Source organism: Calcarisporiella thermophila (assembly GCF_041956535.1).
Source record: "Calcarisporiella thermophila strain CBS 279.70 unplaced genomic scaffold VTP21scaffold_20, whole genome shotgun sequence".
NCBI classification, from domain to species: domain Eukaryota; kingdom Fungi; phylum Calcarisporiellomycota; class Calcarisporiellomycetes; order Calcarisporiellales; family Calcarisporiellaceae; genus Calcarisporiella; species Calcarisporiella thermophila.
Window position 1 is genome coordinate 171,396 of NW_027192210.1, and position 16,956 is coordinate 188,351.

General features: G+C 48.7%; 10 protein-coding genes across 10 annotated transcripts; 5 read left to right on the forward strand and 5 right to left on the reverse strand.

The window, feature by feature from the left end:
• Positions 1-107: 107 nt before the first annotated feature.
• VTP21DRAFT_4838 (uncharacterized protein) lies at positions 108-2,207 on the forward strand (the record flags this gene model as incomplete). Its single annotated transcript, XM_069395293.1, has 6 exons — positions 108-254; positions 325-815; positions 880-915; positions 981-1,123; positions 1,208-1,555; positions 1,648-2,207. 6 exons carry the CDS (start codon positions 108-110, stop codon positions 2,205-2,207), a joined length of 1,725 nt encoding a protein of 574 aa, XP_069248454.1.
• A 910-nt stretch (positions 2,208-3,117) lies between these two features.
• Positions 3,118-4,811, reverse strand: VTP21DRAFT_4839 (uncharacterized protein; the record flags this gene model as incomplete). Its single annotated transcript, XM_069395294.1, has 4 exons — positions 3,118-4,387; positions 4,456-4,547; positions 4,620-4,663; positions 4,739-4,811. The coding sequence occupies 4 exons, from the start codon at positions 4,809-4,811 to the stop codon at positions 3,118-3,120; spliced, it is 1,479 nt and encodes a 492-aa protein (XP_069248455.1).
• Positions 4,812-5,994: 1,183 nt separating this feature from the next.
• VTP21DRAFT_4840 (uncharacterized protein) lies at positions 5,995-8,487 on the reverse strand (the record flags this gene model as incomplete). Its single annotated transcript, XM_069395296.1, has 9 exons — positions 5,995-6,171; positions 6,254-6,387; positions 6,463-6,604; positions 7,533-7,629; positions 7,689-7,864; positions 7,926-8,013; positions 8,109-8,125; positions 8,207-8,345; positions 8,429-8,487. The coding sequence occupies 9 exons, from the start codon at positions 8,485-8,487 to the stop codon at positions 5,995-5,997; spliced, it is 1,029 nt and encodes a 342-aa protein (XP_069248456.1).
• A 255-nt stretch (positions 8,488-8,742) lies between these two features.
• Positions 8,743-9,572, reverse strand: VTP21DRAFT_4841 (uncharacterized protein; the record flags this gene model as incomplete). The annotated part of the gene is made up of 3 exons (XM_069395297.1): positions 8,743-9,030; positions 9,091-9,350; positions 9,482-9,572. The coding sequence occupies 3 exons, from the start codon at positions 9,570-9,572 to the stop codon at positions 8,743-8,745; spliced, it is 639 nt and encodes a 212-aa protein (XP_069248457.1).
• Positions 9,573-9,842: 270 nt separating this feature from the next.
• On the forward strand, positions 9,843-11,353 carry VTP21DRAFT_4842 (uncharacterized protein; the record flags this gene model as incomplete). Its single annotated transcript, XM_069395298.1, has 6 exons — positions 9,843-10,180; positions 10,252-10,290; positions 10,353-10,838; positions 10,919-10,972; positions 11,054-11,164; positions 11,227-11,353. The coding sequence occupies 6 exons, from the start codon at positions 9,843-9,845 to the stop codon at positions 11,351-11,353; spliced, it is 1,155 nt and encodes a 384-aa protein (XP_069248458.1).
• A 564-nt stretch (positions 11,354-11,917) lies between these two features.
• On the forward strand, positions 11,918-13,400 carry VTP21DRAFT_4843 (uncharacterized protein; the record flags this gene model as incomplete). The annotated part of the gene is made up of 4 exons (XM_069395299.1): positions 11,918-12,035; positions 12,107-12,408; positions 12,476-12,763; positions 12,963-13,400. The coding sequence occupies 4 exons, from the start codon at positions 11,918-11,920 to the stop codon at positions 13,398-13,400; spliced, it is 1,146 nt and encodes a 381-aa protein (XP_069248459.1).
• Positions 13,401-14,074: 674 nt separating this feature from the next.
• Positions 14,075-14,528, reverse strand: VTP21DRAFT_4844 (uncharacterized protein; the record flags this gene model as incomplete). The annotated part of the gene is made up of 2 exons (XM_069395300.1): positions 14,075-14,410; positions 14,481-14,528. The coding sequence occupies 2 exons, from the start codon at positions 14,526-14,528 to the stop codon at positions 14,075-14,077; spliced, it is 384 nt and encodes a 127-aa protein (XP_069248460.1).
• Positions 14,529-14,627: 99 nt separating this feature from the next.
• Positions 14,628-15,393, forward strand: VTP21DRAFT_4845 (uncharacterized protein; the record flags this gene model as incomplete). The annotated part of the gene is made up of 2 exons (XM_069395301.1): positions 14,628-14,715; positions 14,963-15,393. The coding sequence occupies 2 exons, from the start codon at positions 14,628-14,630 to the stop codon at positions 15,391-15,393; spliced, it is 519 nt and encodes a 172-aa protein (XP_069248461.1).
• A 49-nt stretch (positions 15,394-15,442) lies between these two features.
• VTP21DRAFT_4846 (uncharacterized protein) lies at positions 15,443-15,788 on the forward strand (the record flags this gene model as incomplete). The annotated part of the gene is made up of 2 exons (XM_069395302.1): positions 15,443-15,589; positions 15,690-15,788. 2 exons carry the CDS (start codon positions 15,443-15,445, stop codon positions 15,786-15,788), a joined length of 246 nt encoding a protein of 81 aa, XP_069248462.1.
• A 912-nt stretch (positions 15,789-16,700) lies between these two features.
• On the reverse strand, positions 16,701-16,934 carry VTP21DRAFT_4847 (uncharacterized protein; the record flags this gene model as incomplete). Its single annotated transcript, XM_069395303.1, has 1 exon — positions 16,701-16,934. The coding sequence occupies one exon, from the start codon at positions 16,932-16,934 to the stop codon at positions 16,701-16,703; it is 234 nt and encodes a 77-aa protein (XP_069248463.1).
• Between the last annotated feature and the right edge of the window lie 22 nt (positions 16,935-16,956).

Below are 16,956 nucleotides of genomic sequence, written 5' to 3' on the forward strand. Positions count from 1 at the left end.
AAGCAGGTGAGCTAAAGAAACGAAAGAATAGAGACATTCTGGTGGAAAGTTCATTCTTTATATTCTTTTCCTTGGAACATCTTTTCTTAGTCCCCACCTTTCATGGCATGAGTGCCAATGGGGATGTCACTGCGGAAATAGTGTACACGAACTACGGTTCATGGGAGGATCATGAGTGGCTCAAATCACAGGGTGTCAATGTTACCGGAAAGATATGTCTTGCCAAATATGGAGGCATACTCCGTGGACTTATCGTAAGTAGAAATTATATCTTGAGGGTTTGATGGAGTGTTGATCTTTGCTGTTGATGTTTTAATATAAAAGGTGCGCCACTGCGAGTTGAATGGTGGAATCGGAACCATCATCTACTCGGATCCCGCTGATGATGGGCCTGTAGGAAAGGAGAACGGCACTGCAAAGGCTTACCCTGATGGGCCCTATCGAAACAAGGATTCTGTCCAACGAGGTACGGTGGCAAACTTCGCACTCGCACAAGGAGATGCAACTACTCCCGGGATCCCCGCCACTCCTGACGCTGACCGAATTCCACTGGAGAATAACCCCTCTCTTCCCGGGATTCCATCATTGCCGATTTCATGGGCGCAGGCAGAGCCACTTTTAAAGGCACTCGTGGGTCATGGTATCAACACCGATAATGTGAAGGTGAATGATAACGATTGGAAAGGGGGGCTCAATATCAGCTATTGGACAGGACCTTCGACCGCAAAGGTGAATTTGGTCAATCGAGGAGAGTATAAAATAATGCAAATCTACGACGTGATAGCCCGCATCGAGGGCACTCATGAGCCAGACAAGTAAGGAAATGCAAGAGATTCATTTGAACAGGAATTCATTCAACTTTTCTCTAACCTGTAACAGGCTTGTGATTATTGGGACTCACCGAGACACTTGGGGGTGGGCATGCTCATTTAATCTTAAGCTATTAGCATTATGTTCTCATTTCAGATTCTCTTTGATAGATTTGGTGGAGTGGATCCACATTCAGGTTCAGCGACATTACTTGAAGCAGCGCGTAGTTTCGGAGAGTTGCTGAAAAAGGGATGGAAACCACGACGCTCAATTCTCCTTGCATCATGGGATGCGGAAGAGTACGGAATCGTTGGTAATGAATAGACCTGCCTTCTTTTATACTTCCTTTCTCTTTCAGATGCACTAAACTCCTTATTTTTGTTTCTTTGATGTCTAGGATCTACGGAATGGGTCGAAGGCCATAAGGAGATGCTCAATAATGCGGTTGCCTATCTCAATATGGACCCTGCGGTATTCGGGAAGAAATTCCGCGCTTCAGGAGTGCCAACCCTGCATGATCTAATCCGTCGCATAGCGAAAAAGGTTCCCGACCCGGCAACCGGAAAGACCGTATCCGAGGCGTCAGATTTCGAAAACTCCACAATTGGAGACCTAGGATCAGGCAGTGACTACGGTCCCTTCCTTGATTTTCTCGGGATACCTTGTGTGGATCTAAAGTTTGCCGGCCCCTATGGAGTGTACCATTCGAATTATGATAGCTTCCACTGGATGGAAAAATTTGGAGGTAAGTATCGATTTACGCATATGCGGCCTCTCTTTTTAGCAGATTATTGACACAAACGCACCTATGTGCCTGACTCTCCCGATTTGAACTAGATCCCAATTTCGAATACATGCCCACCATGGCTAAAATCATTGGACTTATGGCCGTCGAGCTCGCAGATGCCGAGATCCTCCCATTTAATGTGGCCAATTATCCCCCCGCCCTATTACGCTATGTTACTAATCTAGAGAAGCTGATTGCCAAATATGGAGGGAATCAGACACAGCCTGTTCTTGACCTTACCCCTCTTCGCGATGCAATTTACCAATTTTCAAACGCAGTCACTGCGCTTGCAAAGGATGTCGCACAGTTGCAACAAGAGAGTGCTCAATCCAAGGGAGGCAAGTCCTTTGACTGGGATAAGCGTACTCAATCTGTTAATTCGCGATTGATGAAGATCGAGCGCGCTTTCATAGACCCCGAAGGCTTACCGAAACGCCCGCTCTTCAAACATCAGATCTATGCGCCGGGCATTCGCTACGGTTATGGTGTGCAGTACTATCCAGCTATCGCCGACGCAGTAGAAGAGAAGGATTGGAAGCAGGCCGCAAAAGCGAGAGACCGTATTGTGAAGCTTTTGAAGAACGCTTGCGTGAAAATTGCGACTGTGTAATACGGTCAAACTCTTATTCAATTAATAATTGTGTAATATATCTTCATATCCTTCGGAATTGAATATGATATTCAATCCTCACTTTATTATCCCCTACGTTGTACTATATGATTTATATATAATAAAATAATAATAATAAATAACAAATACATAGTTTTCTTATTATGTACACCTAGGATATAAGGTTAACCATGAAAATAACACCCCAAAAGAGCTTTCACACTAATTTTATTTAATACCAAGCGTACTACTCCATATGCATGCACAAAAGCATACATAAATGGAATGTATATACCGTCCCTAACTGTTCTCATTGATATCGAGTAGGTGGCAATGTTCGGCTTTAGCCAAACCGAGTGGAGCTGGGTGGAGCCAATGGAGAGAGTTTATGTGATGCACTTTAGGGTGTAATAATTTGGATGAAGATAGATATGGGTGCGCAGAATAGGATTGCCCTCATGTGTGGAGCTGGAATAATCGTTTTGCTGCGTTCTAACAAATCCAAATTGTGGCGGCAGGCTTTGATTGGTCCGATCGAGGTGGCTGGTGATTGCCTCTTTTAAATGGATGAATTCCCTGGTTTAATAATTTTAATGTAAGATCGATGTATTTAAGACAGAAAAAGCCAACCGAGAATTAATAGTTTGTTTTTTTTATATGTCCCAAAAAGAATACGAAACATACTACTATCACGCCAATAGGGTTAATACAAGCAAGGAAACGTCATCTGAAGAGAAAAACCACTGCGTCTTTATATATATACAAAACACCTTCCCCAAAAACCATAATATAAAAAAGAGTTAAACGGAAAGACAAAGTTTTCGAAAAAACAACACAATTACAAAAAATATTTCCGTATAAAATTCCTAACAAAGAGGAAAGAATTAAGGGAAAAAAAAATAGGTACATACTATCGCTTTTTTCGCTTTGACCCTCGTGTCATCACGGCGGTTTCCTCGTTCCATCGCTTTTTTCGGGTTTCACCTTTCCATCTCCCCATCATTTTCTCTATCCGCCGGTAATCGGCCCGGATCAACATGAGATGATCCCATGCGGCACGATAGAGTTCTTCTCTTTTGGTTTTGGGCATTGCAAACAGTTCTTCTTCGCTCGGGAAAGCGAAATCTTGCACCTCCGCCTCTGCATCAAGGGCGGCAAACTCCTCGAGGATTTTGTTGGATTTCGAACCCGAAGAGACCTCGTAGTCGCGATCGTCCGGAGTCTCCATTGAAGTCGGGGTAGGGGTGGGCCCCTCGGCATTGATGGCTGCAGAGCTTTCTTTCTCGTTAGTAGATGGCTGTCGTCCCTTCATGGCATCGCCCACACTGACCGCCAACTTGTTGGAACCACCACGACTCCGACTGCTACGACGGCTGCCCCACTCTTCCTTGTCCTTATCGAGGACAGAGGAGGGCTCCTTCACCTCTGACGTGGTCTCCTCTTCCCCAGTTTCAAAATCCTCGCCATAATCTCCTGGTCTCGAGGCACGGCGATTCGAGCTATTTGCTCCCTCGCTTCGGCGTCGCTTCGACACGCTACCCACGGACTCTTCGCTCGGAATTGGGGAGGGTGACAACCGCAGATCCTTCGAGGTGAGCGATGTGGCTGTTTTATCATTTAGATCGGGCACCGACCCGGAACTTTGACGGTTCGAGCGCCGTCGCTTTGACCCGCGCCTCTCTGAGCGAGCTGCCGAAGGATGGGGAAACTCGTCGCTGACATTTTGTTCTAGTGTATTGGAGGTCCCCGACGGCTTCTCGGTCAAACTCGACTCGCTTGAGCTGCTCATCTTGCGGGCTTGCACGACCGCCTCGACTCGCCCACGAAATTGGGTCAGCTCCACAAACTCGGCCTCGTCGCCGTTTGCCTGCGACTGTTTCGCAGCTCGGCTTCGAGTCGTCCGCCTCCGCACCGGAAACTCATTGAATAGATCTTCTCCCATCGTGTAGTCCTCGTCGATTGGACTGGCTGGGCTTCCATTACTATTGTCATCCGTGGATGCTGTGGAGGTTCCCCACAACGGCCACGCAAACGATTTGGAGGGTTTGCCCGTCTTCAGGTATTCTATTGCCTTGCGCACACCACGGCTCTTGGCAAAGGCAGAGGAGCGGGTGGCAAAGCTGCGGTATGGTTCGGAATCGGGCAGGAAAGGACGAAGGTCTTTAAACTGGACGACAGAGCTACAAAACCCGAGAAAGCAGGTCAAAAAAAAGGGGAGGCGAAACTGGAGAAGCCGCCAATCACTTACTATTTGTCATCCTCAAAATATTTGACGAGACACTCGCCTGACTTGAGCTCGAGGACTCCCATGCTCTGGTCAATTTCGTCTTCGGGAACAATCTATGGAACAAAGGAGAGCGGGGGTTAGCCAAGATTGCCAGTAAACTAGAAAAGGGGGGAAGGTGCACGTACTATAGCAGGCCACCAGTATTTCTCGTGTTCGTCCAGCGGGTCCACTACTCTCAAACAAGAAATTAGTACAAAGCGTTATCACTCCGAATGCCATTCACGGCATCGAGATAAATTCTCACCAAAGACGACGTCACGCTCCTTAAAATGATGCTCGTGCCGCTTGGCAGCAGCAGCTCCAGTGGCCGACCGCATAACAAAATTTACAAGAGATTTCTAGTTCTGCCTTAGATTCTGGCTAGTACGGAGGAGGCAAGTATTCTGATCTGCGGTGCAAAGTGCCAAACCGAAGCAAGATGTAGGCGGAGAGCAGAGAAGAGGATGAAGTGAATCGAATGGAAAAAGACGTAAAAAGTCGAGAGAGAGGGATGAGGAGCGGTTAGCAACCTGGCAAGAGAGAGGGATTCATATTGAGCGGCTAACGCCCTTGCATCGCTTACCAATTTCTACTTGGCTTCCCCTAGCGTCGGAGAAAACGGAAGAGAAGGCAAAAATTATAAAAGGTAGACGAAAAGAGAAAGGTAATAGAGCAAATGGGGGATACGAGAGTGTATCAGGAGAGTAAATCAAAGTTGTAACGAAGCAGAGAGATTGGAAAAAAAAAGACAACGGAAGCAAGAATTCGCAGCAAGTGAGGAAAACCCGCAAAGACAAGGAGTTAAAGGATCCGCGCAACAAACAAGAAGCGTACAGCACGGCTTCTCACACTGGTGCCGGCGGGTTCGTGTCGTGCAGAGAACAGCAGAGAAATTCCCAGAATAATATACTAGGAAATAGCAATATAAGTCAGGAGGGAGTAGGAGAAATAAACTAGAAACCCAAGGAGGAGCGAGAGGAGAGGAGATCAGATTAATGGCGGCGGTTACGTTTCACACCCGATGTTTTTATTCCAAGGCAAGAATGAGGAGAAAACAAGCGTTAGGTGAGGCAAATACGAAAGGGGAGAATGTCATCCGCGTTTAGGGTTGAAGAAGTGTTTTCAGTCTTTGTATTTTTCGAATAAAAAATTGAGTTACATATGGAGACACAAGTGCAGGTGTGGGATAGTCCCATCCTATGGCTATTTCGCCTCCTATCCCAGGAGTTCCAAATTTTCATAGCTTTTTTCGCACCATTTTACATGCTTATTTCAAGCACCGCCAAGATTAGCGGGGGGCGTTCAAGTAGAAGCATTAGGATGAGGAATCAATATCATTTGGGGTCTAGCGAAATACAACCGTGGCCTCATAACCGGAGACAAGTCCAGAGGAGCCCTTGAGTCCCTTTCGTTGCCTAACTCATCGACCTATTGGAATTCCATCCCATCTCCATCGAACACTCCGGATCATGAATGAAAATAGGAGGATCGTTGCTTTTTTTTTAACCATCCTCCTGCGCTCTATGCTGTGCTATTTGGCGCCGAGAAGGAGTCCCCCAAAACCACTCTGCGTTTCTTTTTACTGAAACTCTTTGCGATGAGACTGTACATGGAAGATATGGAAAAGTGTGCGCTCGGACCACCGAGATCCAAGGGTCCCATATTTGGGCCGCAATTATGCATCTGACTGGACGATCCCTAAATAAGTCAGATCACCCTTTTAGGAGATTAGGATCAGCTTTCTGGGAAAAATGAACTGCTCCGTGTCGCGCTTCCATACCAGGGTATTAGTAGAGGTACTTGGTGGGCTTGCCGATTTTGTTTTAGCGGTTTCCGCCCACCCATCTCGTGAGCAGGTCCACACGCACACGTGTCCGGTTGCATACTGGTTGGCATGCGTTAGGGTGGAGAGGGCTGTAGAAGAGGCATGAGGTGCGGCGTTAACCGGGGTCTAGAGCCGCATGGAGCTGCCAGTCTCCTCACTGATACCTGCTTTGAGGCCGTGAGCTGTTCTCATCGAGCATCCTGCACCCGAATATGAAGAGGGAGAATTCAGGTAGATGGACGATAAGCATTGGTGCTCATTTGACCACTGAGGGTGGAGGACAAACAACAAGGACTGTGCTGGATTCTGTAAGTGCGAAACAGATCCCCAATTAGCCTATGCCGGTTGAGGCAGGAGGCCCAAAACCATGGCCAAAATGCATGTAGATGCAGTGTGATTGCGCAGCGTTCCAATGCGCATTCCCACCCTGGGTCCGAATCTCAAGTGAAAACAAAAAATGCAAGAGCCCCTATTCATGAACCGTAGCAGTTTGAGGCAACAGTCGTTTAAAAATACAGCAGTGATCCTCAGAAAAGGGGTAAATCTGGGGATGGCTTTTCCTATTTCCGTTCCCTCTGTCCTCATTTTTAGTGAGCATAGCGGTAGTCTGCCGTGGGTTTACCAATCCAATCGGTGACGACAAAGGGGCTATTCGTGGAGAACTTGATTTAATCGGAATTTGTTCCTAATACCTATTTTCCCGAGCGCTGAAAAAAAAAAGGAGAGGAGTGGGGGCGGGGGGGATTGGAGATCCGTCTTCATGATGTGGATCACTATCTTCAAGACTCAAACCCCTCTTTATGAAAATTCTTTAGTTTTATAATACTTTTTTTGATATGCTGTTATGCTCAACCATTAGCTGATTTAAATAATCATGGCGCAGAGCGCTATGCACTAAGCGGCCACCATCTCCGCGTTTAAGATACTTACGCACAAGCGCCTTTTGTTTTCTCTCTATAGCGGTTCGTCCCCTCCTGCTCCAGTCTAGTGCAATAGTATCATAACATAATTGGCAGGATGTAACTTGTACACACGGTTTAATAGTGAGAAGGAAAGCAAGATTACAACAGAGCTAACAAAGCACAAGCCATCCGCCCATTCTGGCTATGGATAGCAAACCACCCTCCTAGGAGGGTGATATACAATCAATAGGAAAACAAAATAAGCTCTTAGGTTCTTCAGCCAAGAGATGAACAAGCAGCCAATGCTAGATTATCTCTTCTTCCTCCTCTACATTCCCCCAGGCCAACAATCCCTCCTCACCCAAGTCATCGTCCTCTACGCTAAGAAATTCGACCCCTGCTCTCCTCACCGCCAAATTCCTCCTATTCCTGTTGACTCGATGGATTAGCACTAGCATGAGCGTGAGAGCTAAAACTGTGGCGCTTACCTATGAAATATAACCGCAAGGCGCACCACTTGTACCACGTTGCGAACACCCACCGCTATCACATCCACCACCTCCTCTGCTTTGCTGCATCGACCAGCAATGAGAAGAGCAAGTGTGATAACACAGGCGAAGAACACCAGGACATCGAAGAGGTTATAGATTGAACTCCAATATCTCTAAGTGCCATTGTATCATCAGCTAGCGGTTATAGCGGATAGGAAAGAAGCAAACGCTTACTCTCCCTACAGCCATCCAGCGGAGAGATATTTCTATACATAGGGCTGTATTGATGAAGACTTCGAGTGTGACGAGCAATGGAGTTGCGCTAGAGAAAGAGCGAAGCGCATGGCGTTAGAAAAAAATAAGTCCATGGGGCGTTCTTTTTTTTTGGAAACGTGATTAATGAGAACCATCCATTACCATCCCTCAAAGAAAAACTATGGGAGCAGAATAAGATGCAAATCTGTCATTTAGAATGCAATATTACTTCTGAATATATAATGGTTAGTAATGGGTACCAGAACCAGTGTGGCCAAGCATACCACCGTCAGGAAAAGATAGAAGAGCACGTAGAATCTTGAGTATACAATTCGATTGGCGAGGTTTTTGATCAGCTCAGAGCGTGTAAAGCGATGGTGCTGGTGGGGGGGAGTGTATCTAAGAAGAGGTGAAGTAATGTGTCTAAATCCGATGGTCAGCTCAACTTCTCTTAGTAATTGTGTATGAGCCAATATCCTTACGGCTGATTTTCGTCATTCTCCAAAATGCCATCATGGTCACCATTTCTAACTCGACTCATTTTATTGGGTTAAGAAAAGTTGGGAGGATAAAAGGTGGCAAAAATGTAATTTTTTAAAGCTTATCTCAAAGGCATCTATATCTCTCCACCCTCTCCCAAGCAATGCCACCTCCTCCCCATTTCTATATTATATACAAAACACAAAATCATATAGAAATGCCGTGGAAAAAGGTAAATATATATATAGAATATAGATAAGGCTAGTAATAAGAATGACCCTTTATGATTTTGAAAATCTCCTCGCCCCCTCTCAATTTATACGCTCATGGCAAACTTTTTTCCCTTCAGGACACTCTTGTAATATACGTAGAAGAAATCGCTGTACAGGGCCGTCTGCACCAATCCTGCCAGCACTACGACCATATCAAAGTGGCCTTCCACCACATACCGGTACATCCAGTTGAGCAAGTAGAGTGCACGATAGGCACCGAGCGCAAACAAATAATGGGTGGTGATCGTTTCGGCCTCTCCGGTGCGGGACAACATAAAGAGCTGAGGCAGGATGGCGACTGATTCGAGGAAGATGGAGAAGCTCCAGAGAATCTAATACCACTTATCAATACCTGGGACAGTCCAATGTTGAACAACTGACAGGGAACATACCTCGATGAGGGAGAATTCAAGGGGGAAGATTAATCCTAGGAAGAAGCACGGGACCAAGAGGAATTCAATGCGGAACGTGTCCAGGGCAGGGTCACTGGTCGCCTTGAACGGATAACGCATCAAGTAGAGCACATAGAAGGAGGTGCCGATGAAGAAGATTTTCATGAGCGTGTTATAGATGGAGTAAAAGTGGGTGAAGAGGTCTAGATAGCGCGTCACAAACACGATGGCATAGAGCAGCTGGCTTTTAAAAGAAATGCCTATGGAAAAAAGTAAGGGGGCCGCATTAGAATGGGTTTAGAAAGTGGTGAAAATACGTGGCGGGGATGGTAGCATTTCCCAAGTAAATTCAAGGGGCTTTCTAAAGTATGGGATTGAGAATAGGGCTTACCTGCGCACGATCGCGTTTTGCTAATTTTGAGTAATAAAATGATAATGGATGCAAGATGCAGTAAATCGGCGGTAAGGCGAAATATGTTCATTGCTTTTCTCTTCTTATTATCAATATCCCTTCTCGAAAGATTGTTGAGGACCCGATGAAAAAAAAAACAAATAAAACTATAGTCGAGGACGAGGAAAAAAAAAATAACTCTAACTTAGGTACATTTTCTAACAAGAAGGAAAACGTCAAGAAGAACAAGCCACTCCTCCCTGCCCTCGACAAGCATTAAGAATTAAACGGGCGTGCCGGAGGAATTCGAGACTGCGTTCCTTGTCGGCATGCTTTGCTTGATGCGATTCATTCCTATGAAATGATAAAGTCCTATTTCAAGACCAACAAAGGGAAGGCCCAATCTAAGAGGGGTATCCTCTCTCCCGAACCCTCTTCTCCCACTGCCGCTGAACACAGCGATGATGACGGATTGCATGAGAAGAAGGAGGAAATGACGAGGGAGGAGAACAAGGAGAAAGAGTTGTTAGAGCTGAGCCCGCCGACAGGAAAGCGCAACCCCCGCGAGCCTGAGAACCTATCCAGCCCAGAACTCGTGTCCAATGTGGAGCTACAGGATCCGTTTGTGAGTGTCTCGCAACAAGTATCAAAGAAGCGCAAAGCTAATGACAATAATGACGGCACATTAATATATTCATTGTATGTATGAACATGAAAAGCCATTTTCCCTTCTTGTTTTATGATGTTGAATCCAAATTTATGCACATTAGCCGTGGGAGAAGAGTGGCCTATCGCAATGTCGACGATGAGTATGTTTTATTAAATTCTGAAAAGCCTATATCTTCTAAATCATTCCCCTGTCCCAATGTAGCGATGACGGATTGAGCGGTAGACCTCGCGTGCTCTGGCCATCCACTTCGCACCAGTCGAAGGTGTTGAAACAAGCGCCCCCTACCGCCGTTGCCACTCGCTCTTCTTCAACTCGATTCCCCTCGACCCGACCCATCAGCAAGGCAGAAGAACTGACAAAACGCTGTTTAGGTGCAAAGGCGATGCGCGAGGAGTCACGCAGATATGATGAGAAGCAAGGGAGACGAGAGGAAGAAGTTGGAGAGAACGATGGGGAGGAGGAGGTAGAAGAGGAGGAGGAAGAAGAGGTAGACTATTGGGAAGAAGAGGAGCAAATATCAAGCAGAGGGGCGGAGAAGGCTCGCGAGACAACTCCCCCGCACGCAATATCAAGAGATATATACTCGCCCGATAACCCCTTTGTAGTGACGAAAGAGGAGGCCGCCCGAATTAAACGAGACCCGCCACCCATCCGGCGGAAGCCAAAGAAAGGGTTTGGAGTTGTGTTGTAGGTAGCTCCTGTTTTTTCGGTTCATGGAAGCCTACTGAGATGGCCTATTTTCTCTTTTTTTTTTCTCCGCTGAATAGTCGCGGGAAGCATTATCCCGTGAGTGAGGAAGCATTATTTGGCGATGATTCGAGGTAACTAGAGGGGGGGCAGGTTTCACGAGAGGTGGTAGAAGAATGCGTTTGCTTATACGAAATATGATTATTGTATCATAGTCCTTTTCAGTCAAGTATCGGGCCCCGCTACCTGCTTCCCAGCCTACTCGCGGCGAAGAAATCGCCGCCGCCTCCTTCGTCCTCATCCTGTGCAATTGTAACACCCGCTTCGTGAGTTCCTGCCTTTCTTATTCCATAAATGTCTTATTTTTAATATTGTTCCATTTTCAAAGATCCGCCCCTGCTAATGCTTCTACGGCCTCCTCGGCCTCCATCGATGAATCAAGACCCTCTCGGCCCACGACCATGACCCAATTTGCAAAGAAGAAGAAACCCAAACCGAGTCGCAAAGTGCCTTGAGAGAGCCACAGGGCTCCGTATTTAAGAGGAGGAGGCTTGCTATATCCCTGTGTGTGTATTATTGGATTTTTGTTTCGTTAATTTTTCATCATATTCCTCTGGCTTGGATCTTGGGATTGGGAGTTGCATTTTTTTTTTTTCTTTGCTTTCCCAGACATTCCTTCACGATTGTTTGTTTGATTGATTGTTTGTTGAATAAAGTGTGCTATGCTCGAAAACGATCCCCCTTTCTTTGGGCCAGGTTCCGACTTCTCAGGCTTGCATTGTTGCCGGATTTTCTTGTAAGCTTAGGTTTTTTTTCCCTTCTTCTTACGTCCTCTCCGTTCCACCAAATCTGTCGACATTATGATATTCACGCATTTTCGATGAATATTAAACCGTGGAGCTTGTTCCTGATTTTAGTTAATGCAGAGCCGCAATTGGCCAGCAGAGAGCCCGTTTCTGGCTCCAGGCATCCGCATTTGCTCACTCTAAATCCCCCCTCTTTTCCCATATCTCACACCACCAGTTTTTCTCAGCTGTTTACACTTTAATTAGACGACCTTGAGAAAACAGCGTCCCGCGATGTCCATCGCAACCCACGACCCCCCATCCACCCCCACCGTCAAGGTGCCGCTTCGGCGCGTGGCATTCCGCCGCTCCTCCAACCGGTTCATTGCATTTCTTGAGCGCCATCAAATAAGTAAGCTCTTCTCCTGTCTAAATCTGTCATCCCCTGATCCCCATTGATAACCTCTCCTCCGTTGCCCTTAGCTATCCCCACCTACTTCATTGCCTTTATTCTCCTTGCCCGCCTGCTCAATGCCCCATTTGCGTTGCGCTTCCTCGCCCTCTCCTATCGGAATCCGGATGGATCATATGGGAAGGGCTGGTGGGATGCTGCTTTTATTTCATTCTATGCCATAACCTTCACGGCACTGCGTGCGGCGGTCATGCGGCACGCACTGACCCCGCTGGCCAAGGCGGCCAAGGTGAAGAACAAGCGGGAGATGGTGCGCTTCTGCGAGCAGGGCTGGGCGTGCCTGTACTACATGCTAGCATTTGGGAGCGGAATCGTAAGCCCCATTCTTGCCCGCCTTGCCCTTGGATAGAGCCACGGGATCCTAACCATCTTCATTGTAGTATCTGGCGAAGAATAGCCCGTTCTGGAGCGACTATCGGCACTTTTGGATTGGCTATCCGCACGTCCACCTCGCCCCCTTTGCCAAGACCTATTACCTTATACAGTTCTCGTTCTGGATCCACCAATTCTTCGTGCTGCAGATCGAAGAGCCCCGGAAGGACTACCGCGAGCTGGTGGCGCACCATGTGGCCACCTGTCTACTCATCCTGCTGAGCTACCTGCTCAACTTCACGCGGATCGGAAGCGCGGTGTTCTGCACCATGGACTTTGCCGACATTTTCCTGGCGGTAAGTCACGCTCTTGCTCTGGGCCGCGGATGTTGCTTTTCACCCTCTGCGCTCGCCCCTCTCCTCTGCTCCGCGTTTTCGGAGATCGGAGGGGGTTAGGGGAGGGGCGAGAGGAGGCGAAAAAGATCTACGGCGAAGAGGAGAAGAAGAAGAAGAAGAAGAAGAGAAGAAGCTCATCTCTCAGTGTGTATTTCCATAGCTGGCCAAGTGCCTCCACTACATCCAATTCGAAGCGGCGGCCAATGTCACGTTTGCGGTCCTGCTCTGCTGCTGGACCTACTCGCGCCTCTACCTCTATTCCCAGCTGGTGTACTCTGTAGTGGTGCATATCCCGCGCTACATCAGCTACACCTTCGCTCCGGCCCAGGGCCACTATTTCTCCCGGACCGCGCACTACATCTTCATCGTGCTGTTGACGAGCCTCCTGTGCTTGAACTTCTTTTGGACCTACTTGATGTTCCGCATTGCGTTCCGTACTCTGCGGGGGCGGCAGCTGCGGGACGATAGAAGCGATGACGAGGTCGAGGTGGAGCCGCGGGCCGTCACCCACGCCACAAAGCTGTCCCAGGCGCCCCCCTTAAGAAAACGAGATAGTGGCCATGGTCAGATGCCGGAGAAAGGGTGGCAAACCCTGTAGTCTGTTGCGCCTGTTTGCTGCTTTTTTTTTTACCATTTCTCCGTTATACTCTTAATAGTTTCCCTCGCGTTTCATTTCACTATTTCATATCTAAGTCTTGCCTTACATATTTCCGCCCCCTTTTTTTACTACTCTTTTTTTATTATACTGTTTAATATGGTTTCACCCTCCCCCTTTTTTTTTGCCAATGTATTCTATAAGATAAATTAATCATTTAATCTGCATGGACTCGCTCACGGGAGAATGCATTCAACATGGGAGCATTTTAACACTTTTGGTTAATGAGTGAGGGAAACATGAGATAGAAACGGCCAAGCGAAATAAAAGCAAAACAAAGCATGGGAAAACGGCGGGAAGAGAGGAAGCAAGGGGGAGGAAAACAAGCTGATCAGAGGAACGCAAAAAGGGGAAGAAAAAAAAATTGCAGCTTTAGCGGTCAACGAGTGAAATAATATATAGATAGACGAGGAGATATGATACAGGTACGTGGCACAGCGGCAAACATTATATATATATATGTGTGTGTATATATATTTACGAAAGGTTCTTTAGAGGGAAGCATGAGGAGGGCGAAGAGGGGGCGGAGGGTGATTCTTTTGAGGTGGAATGCAGCTTGAGAGGGATGTTTTAGGCTAGGCGTCCGCTGGCCGCTCGGGCCAAGTGCGTTCTTATCCTTATAATGTCCCTGCCAGGGCGTTTCTGCGTTTGCCCCAATTCCGGGCCCAGCGCTCGGCTGCCTCTCGCCCGCCCAGCGACTCGGCGCCGCCAAGGGAGACCTGGTCTCTCTCCCTCTTCATCGCGAGCCCTGTCCTCATCCCGGTGAGCCCGGCTGGCAGGCTCATTTCATTGTCAGCGGTGGGGGTCAGGTCTCTCGAGATGGTGCGGCGGTGGCGACTAAAGGTGGTGGTGTAGAGCGGAGAGGTGGGGGCGGAGACGGGGTTGGCGGTCGAGGGCGAGGAGGAGGTTTGATCACGGTACTGGCAGACATTAGAGCAGAAGGCCTTGCCGCTCTGCACAAACCCATCAACGGGGGGCATTAGCATTCAGTCCGACCCAGTCCAATGCAGAGCTCATACTTACGGGGCAGCGGGACATGCAGTAGAGGCACCAGTCGACATCAATGTCCATGGCGGCGGGGGGGGGGGATGGAGAGCAAGAGGTGTGCAAGAAGAGCAGGTGTGGGAGGAGGAATGAAGAGCGAAATGGCTCTGCAAGGGATTCAATGCGATGGGCAGCTCGGGTGAGAAGAGCGAGCGGCCAGAAGGGGGAGGAGGCGCTTATATAGAGGATCAAGAGCAGAACAAAAAAAAAAGCGGTGAGTAGCAACAAAAAAAGTTGGGTTGATTTTTTTTTTTCCCTATGCATGTACGCTCCATGCAACCATGGCTCTTTCTCCCCTTTTTCGTTCCCTAGCGCAGACTCGCAACTCCTTACATCGAGCCGTCTGCAATGCACGAATTTTTTTTTTTACCACTTTTTCCCTGCCCCAACTCTAAATCGGGCCCGTAAAAATTAAACCGGAACCGGAAAGGCTGGGGCGTGGGCCTCTCGACGATGGCCAGATTGCAATGCCGCCGCCATAAAACAAACTTTCGATGGGGCCGGAAGCCCTCCAAACCTTGCGACGCTTGATTCGAATAGGCGAGGGGTCTCCTCCTCGGGCGTCCTCCACCCGGCCCGGCCCAACCTCCCCCCTCCTAGAGCCGGCGCAACAGGACTGGACCGCGGCTGCTCACTCCGGGCTGCTGGGCTCACGGCCCACGCTGAGAGGGCCGTGGATCGGCGGGTGAGATGTCTCCCGCATATCTTCTATAACGAGCCTTGGATGCGTCCGCTCGGGGATATTCGCGTTCTCCCGCTCCGATCCTTCCCTCAACTCTCTCCCACCCCGCCCAACCACGGCGGCAAGAGACCAGTGAGGAGGCGGCATGAGATTGGGGCGCAAGGGACGCCCGCGATTGAGGATGGGCCACAATGCTCATCCTTGATCTGACTAACGCCAGGAGAGATGCAGCGCGCAAGATGGTCGCCGTCCATTTCGAATGACGGGAGTAATTCCTGTTCTGCTCTGTATTGTCCAGAGGGTTTCTATTGCCTCCGCTCCCTTCAAAGCCTCCAGCTCAGCGAAGCTCCGGCCCAGCTCCAAGCCCAACCTCTGGCACGGGTTGGGCCACTGGGTCCAGGCTTGTGTCTATCGAGGCCACTCTCTTTGCGCAGCACAGCTGGGCCATAGAGCTTAATTATTGGCATCTGTCTCTGCTGACTGTGTCTTCTCGAGATTCCAGCTAGGTTCTTAGCTTCCTAAGGCTGGCCCCGCCCTCCCCGCTGCTTTGGGCTCTCAGCAGCGTTCCACAGCAGGAGCCCTCGCCTGAACGTGAGAGAGAATAGGCTTTTTCCTCCGCGGTTAGCTTCCTCCTAAGTGGTACAAATGTTCAGGACAGACTCTGAGAAGCCCTCCCCCCCTCCCCACGCACAAGGAAACCGATATGAATCCAATAAACTCAAAATAATCCCCACCCATTCTTGTTCCCAAGTGCTTTATTTTGCTAAATAAAAATGGTCTCATTCCCTATGCCCTTGTCCCCCGGGCTTGTTTTACCGGCGCTTTTTCCATGGAGCTTGGGAAGAATGAGCGGCAATCCTTGTTTTCGGCACGCTCCGTTCGCCTGGGATCGTGCGAAAAGGCGGGGCGGGGAGAGGGCAGACACCAACGGCTTCTCTCACTGTTTCGAGGATCTACAGCGGGCATGCAAACAAGCTGACTAGAAACCTAGCGGCTGTCGTGCACACCCTTCGCTCCCTTCCCCCCTCCTCTATCTCCAAGCCTATTCACGCCAGGATTTTGGTCGCCGAACCTTTAGCCTCATCTACTCTCCTAAAGTGAGCTGGGCCAGGTTGCAAGTGACATCATCTTGGTTCGAGGTTGAGAGGGGAGGGGGGGGGGTAAGCGGGCGGGTGAGGGGGAGTAGGGTCGCAGCCGAGCCATGCGGTCTGCTTTAATATGCCGTGCTTGGAAGTGCAGCGGCCGCCTTGGCGATTTCATCATTGCAGTGGAACAAGTAGAAAATGTCGGTGAATGAAACACACTTTTGGAAAGCGCGGAAACTAGCCAGAGGAGGGGGAGAGAGGAGGTTTGATTTCGATTAGATTAGATTTCGAGGGAATGAGCATGTCTTGGGCACTTCTTTTTATTGATGAATAAAATTATACCATGGTCAAATAGTCTACGTCTCAAAGGGATACAATATGTGTACAGCAAACGGATTCAAAGGAAATGGCCTTTCGAATAAACAAGGGTGTTTAGTTGCCACCACGCAGGCGGAGTACAAGGTGGAGGGTGGACTCCTTCTGGATGTTGTAGTCGGAGAGGGTGCGGCCATCTTCAAGCTGCTTGCCGGCAAAGATCAGACGCTGCTGGTCTGGAGGGATGCCCTCTTTGTCTTGGATCTTCTGTTTAACGGTCTCGATGGTGTCGGACGACTCCACCTCAAGAGTGATGGTCTTGCCGGTGAGCGTCTTGACGAAGATTTGCATACCGCCACGCAGACGAAGGACC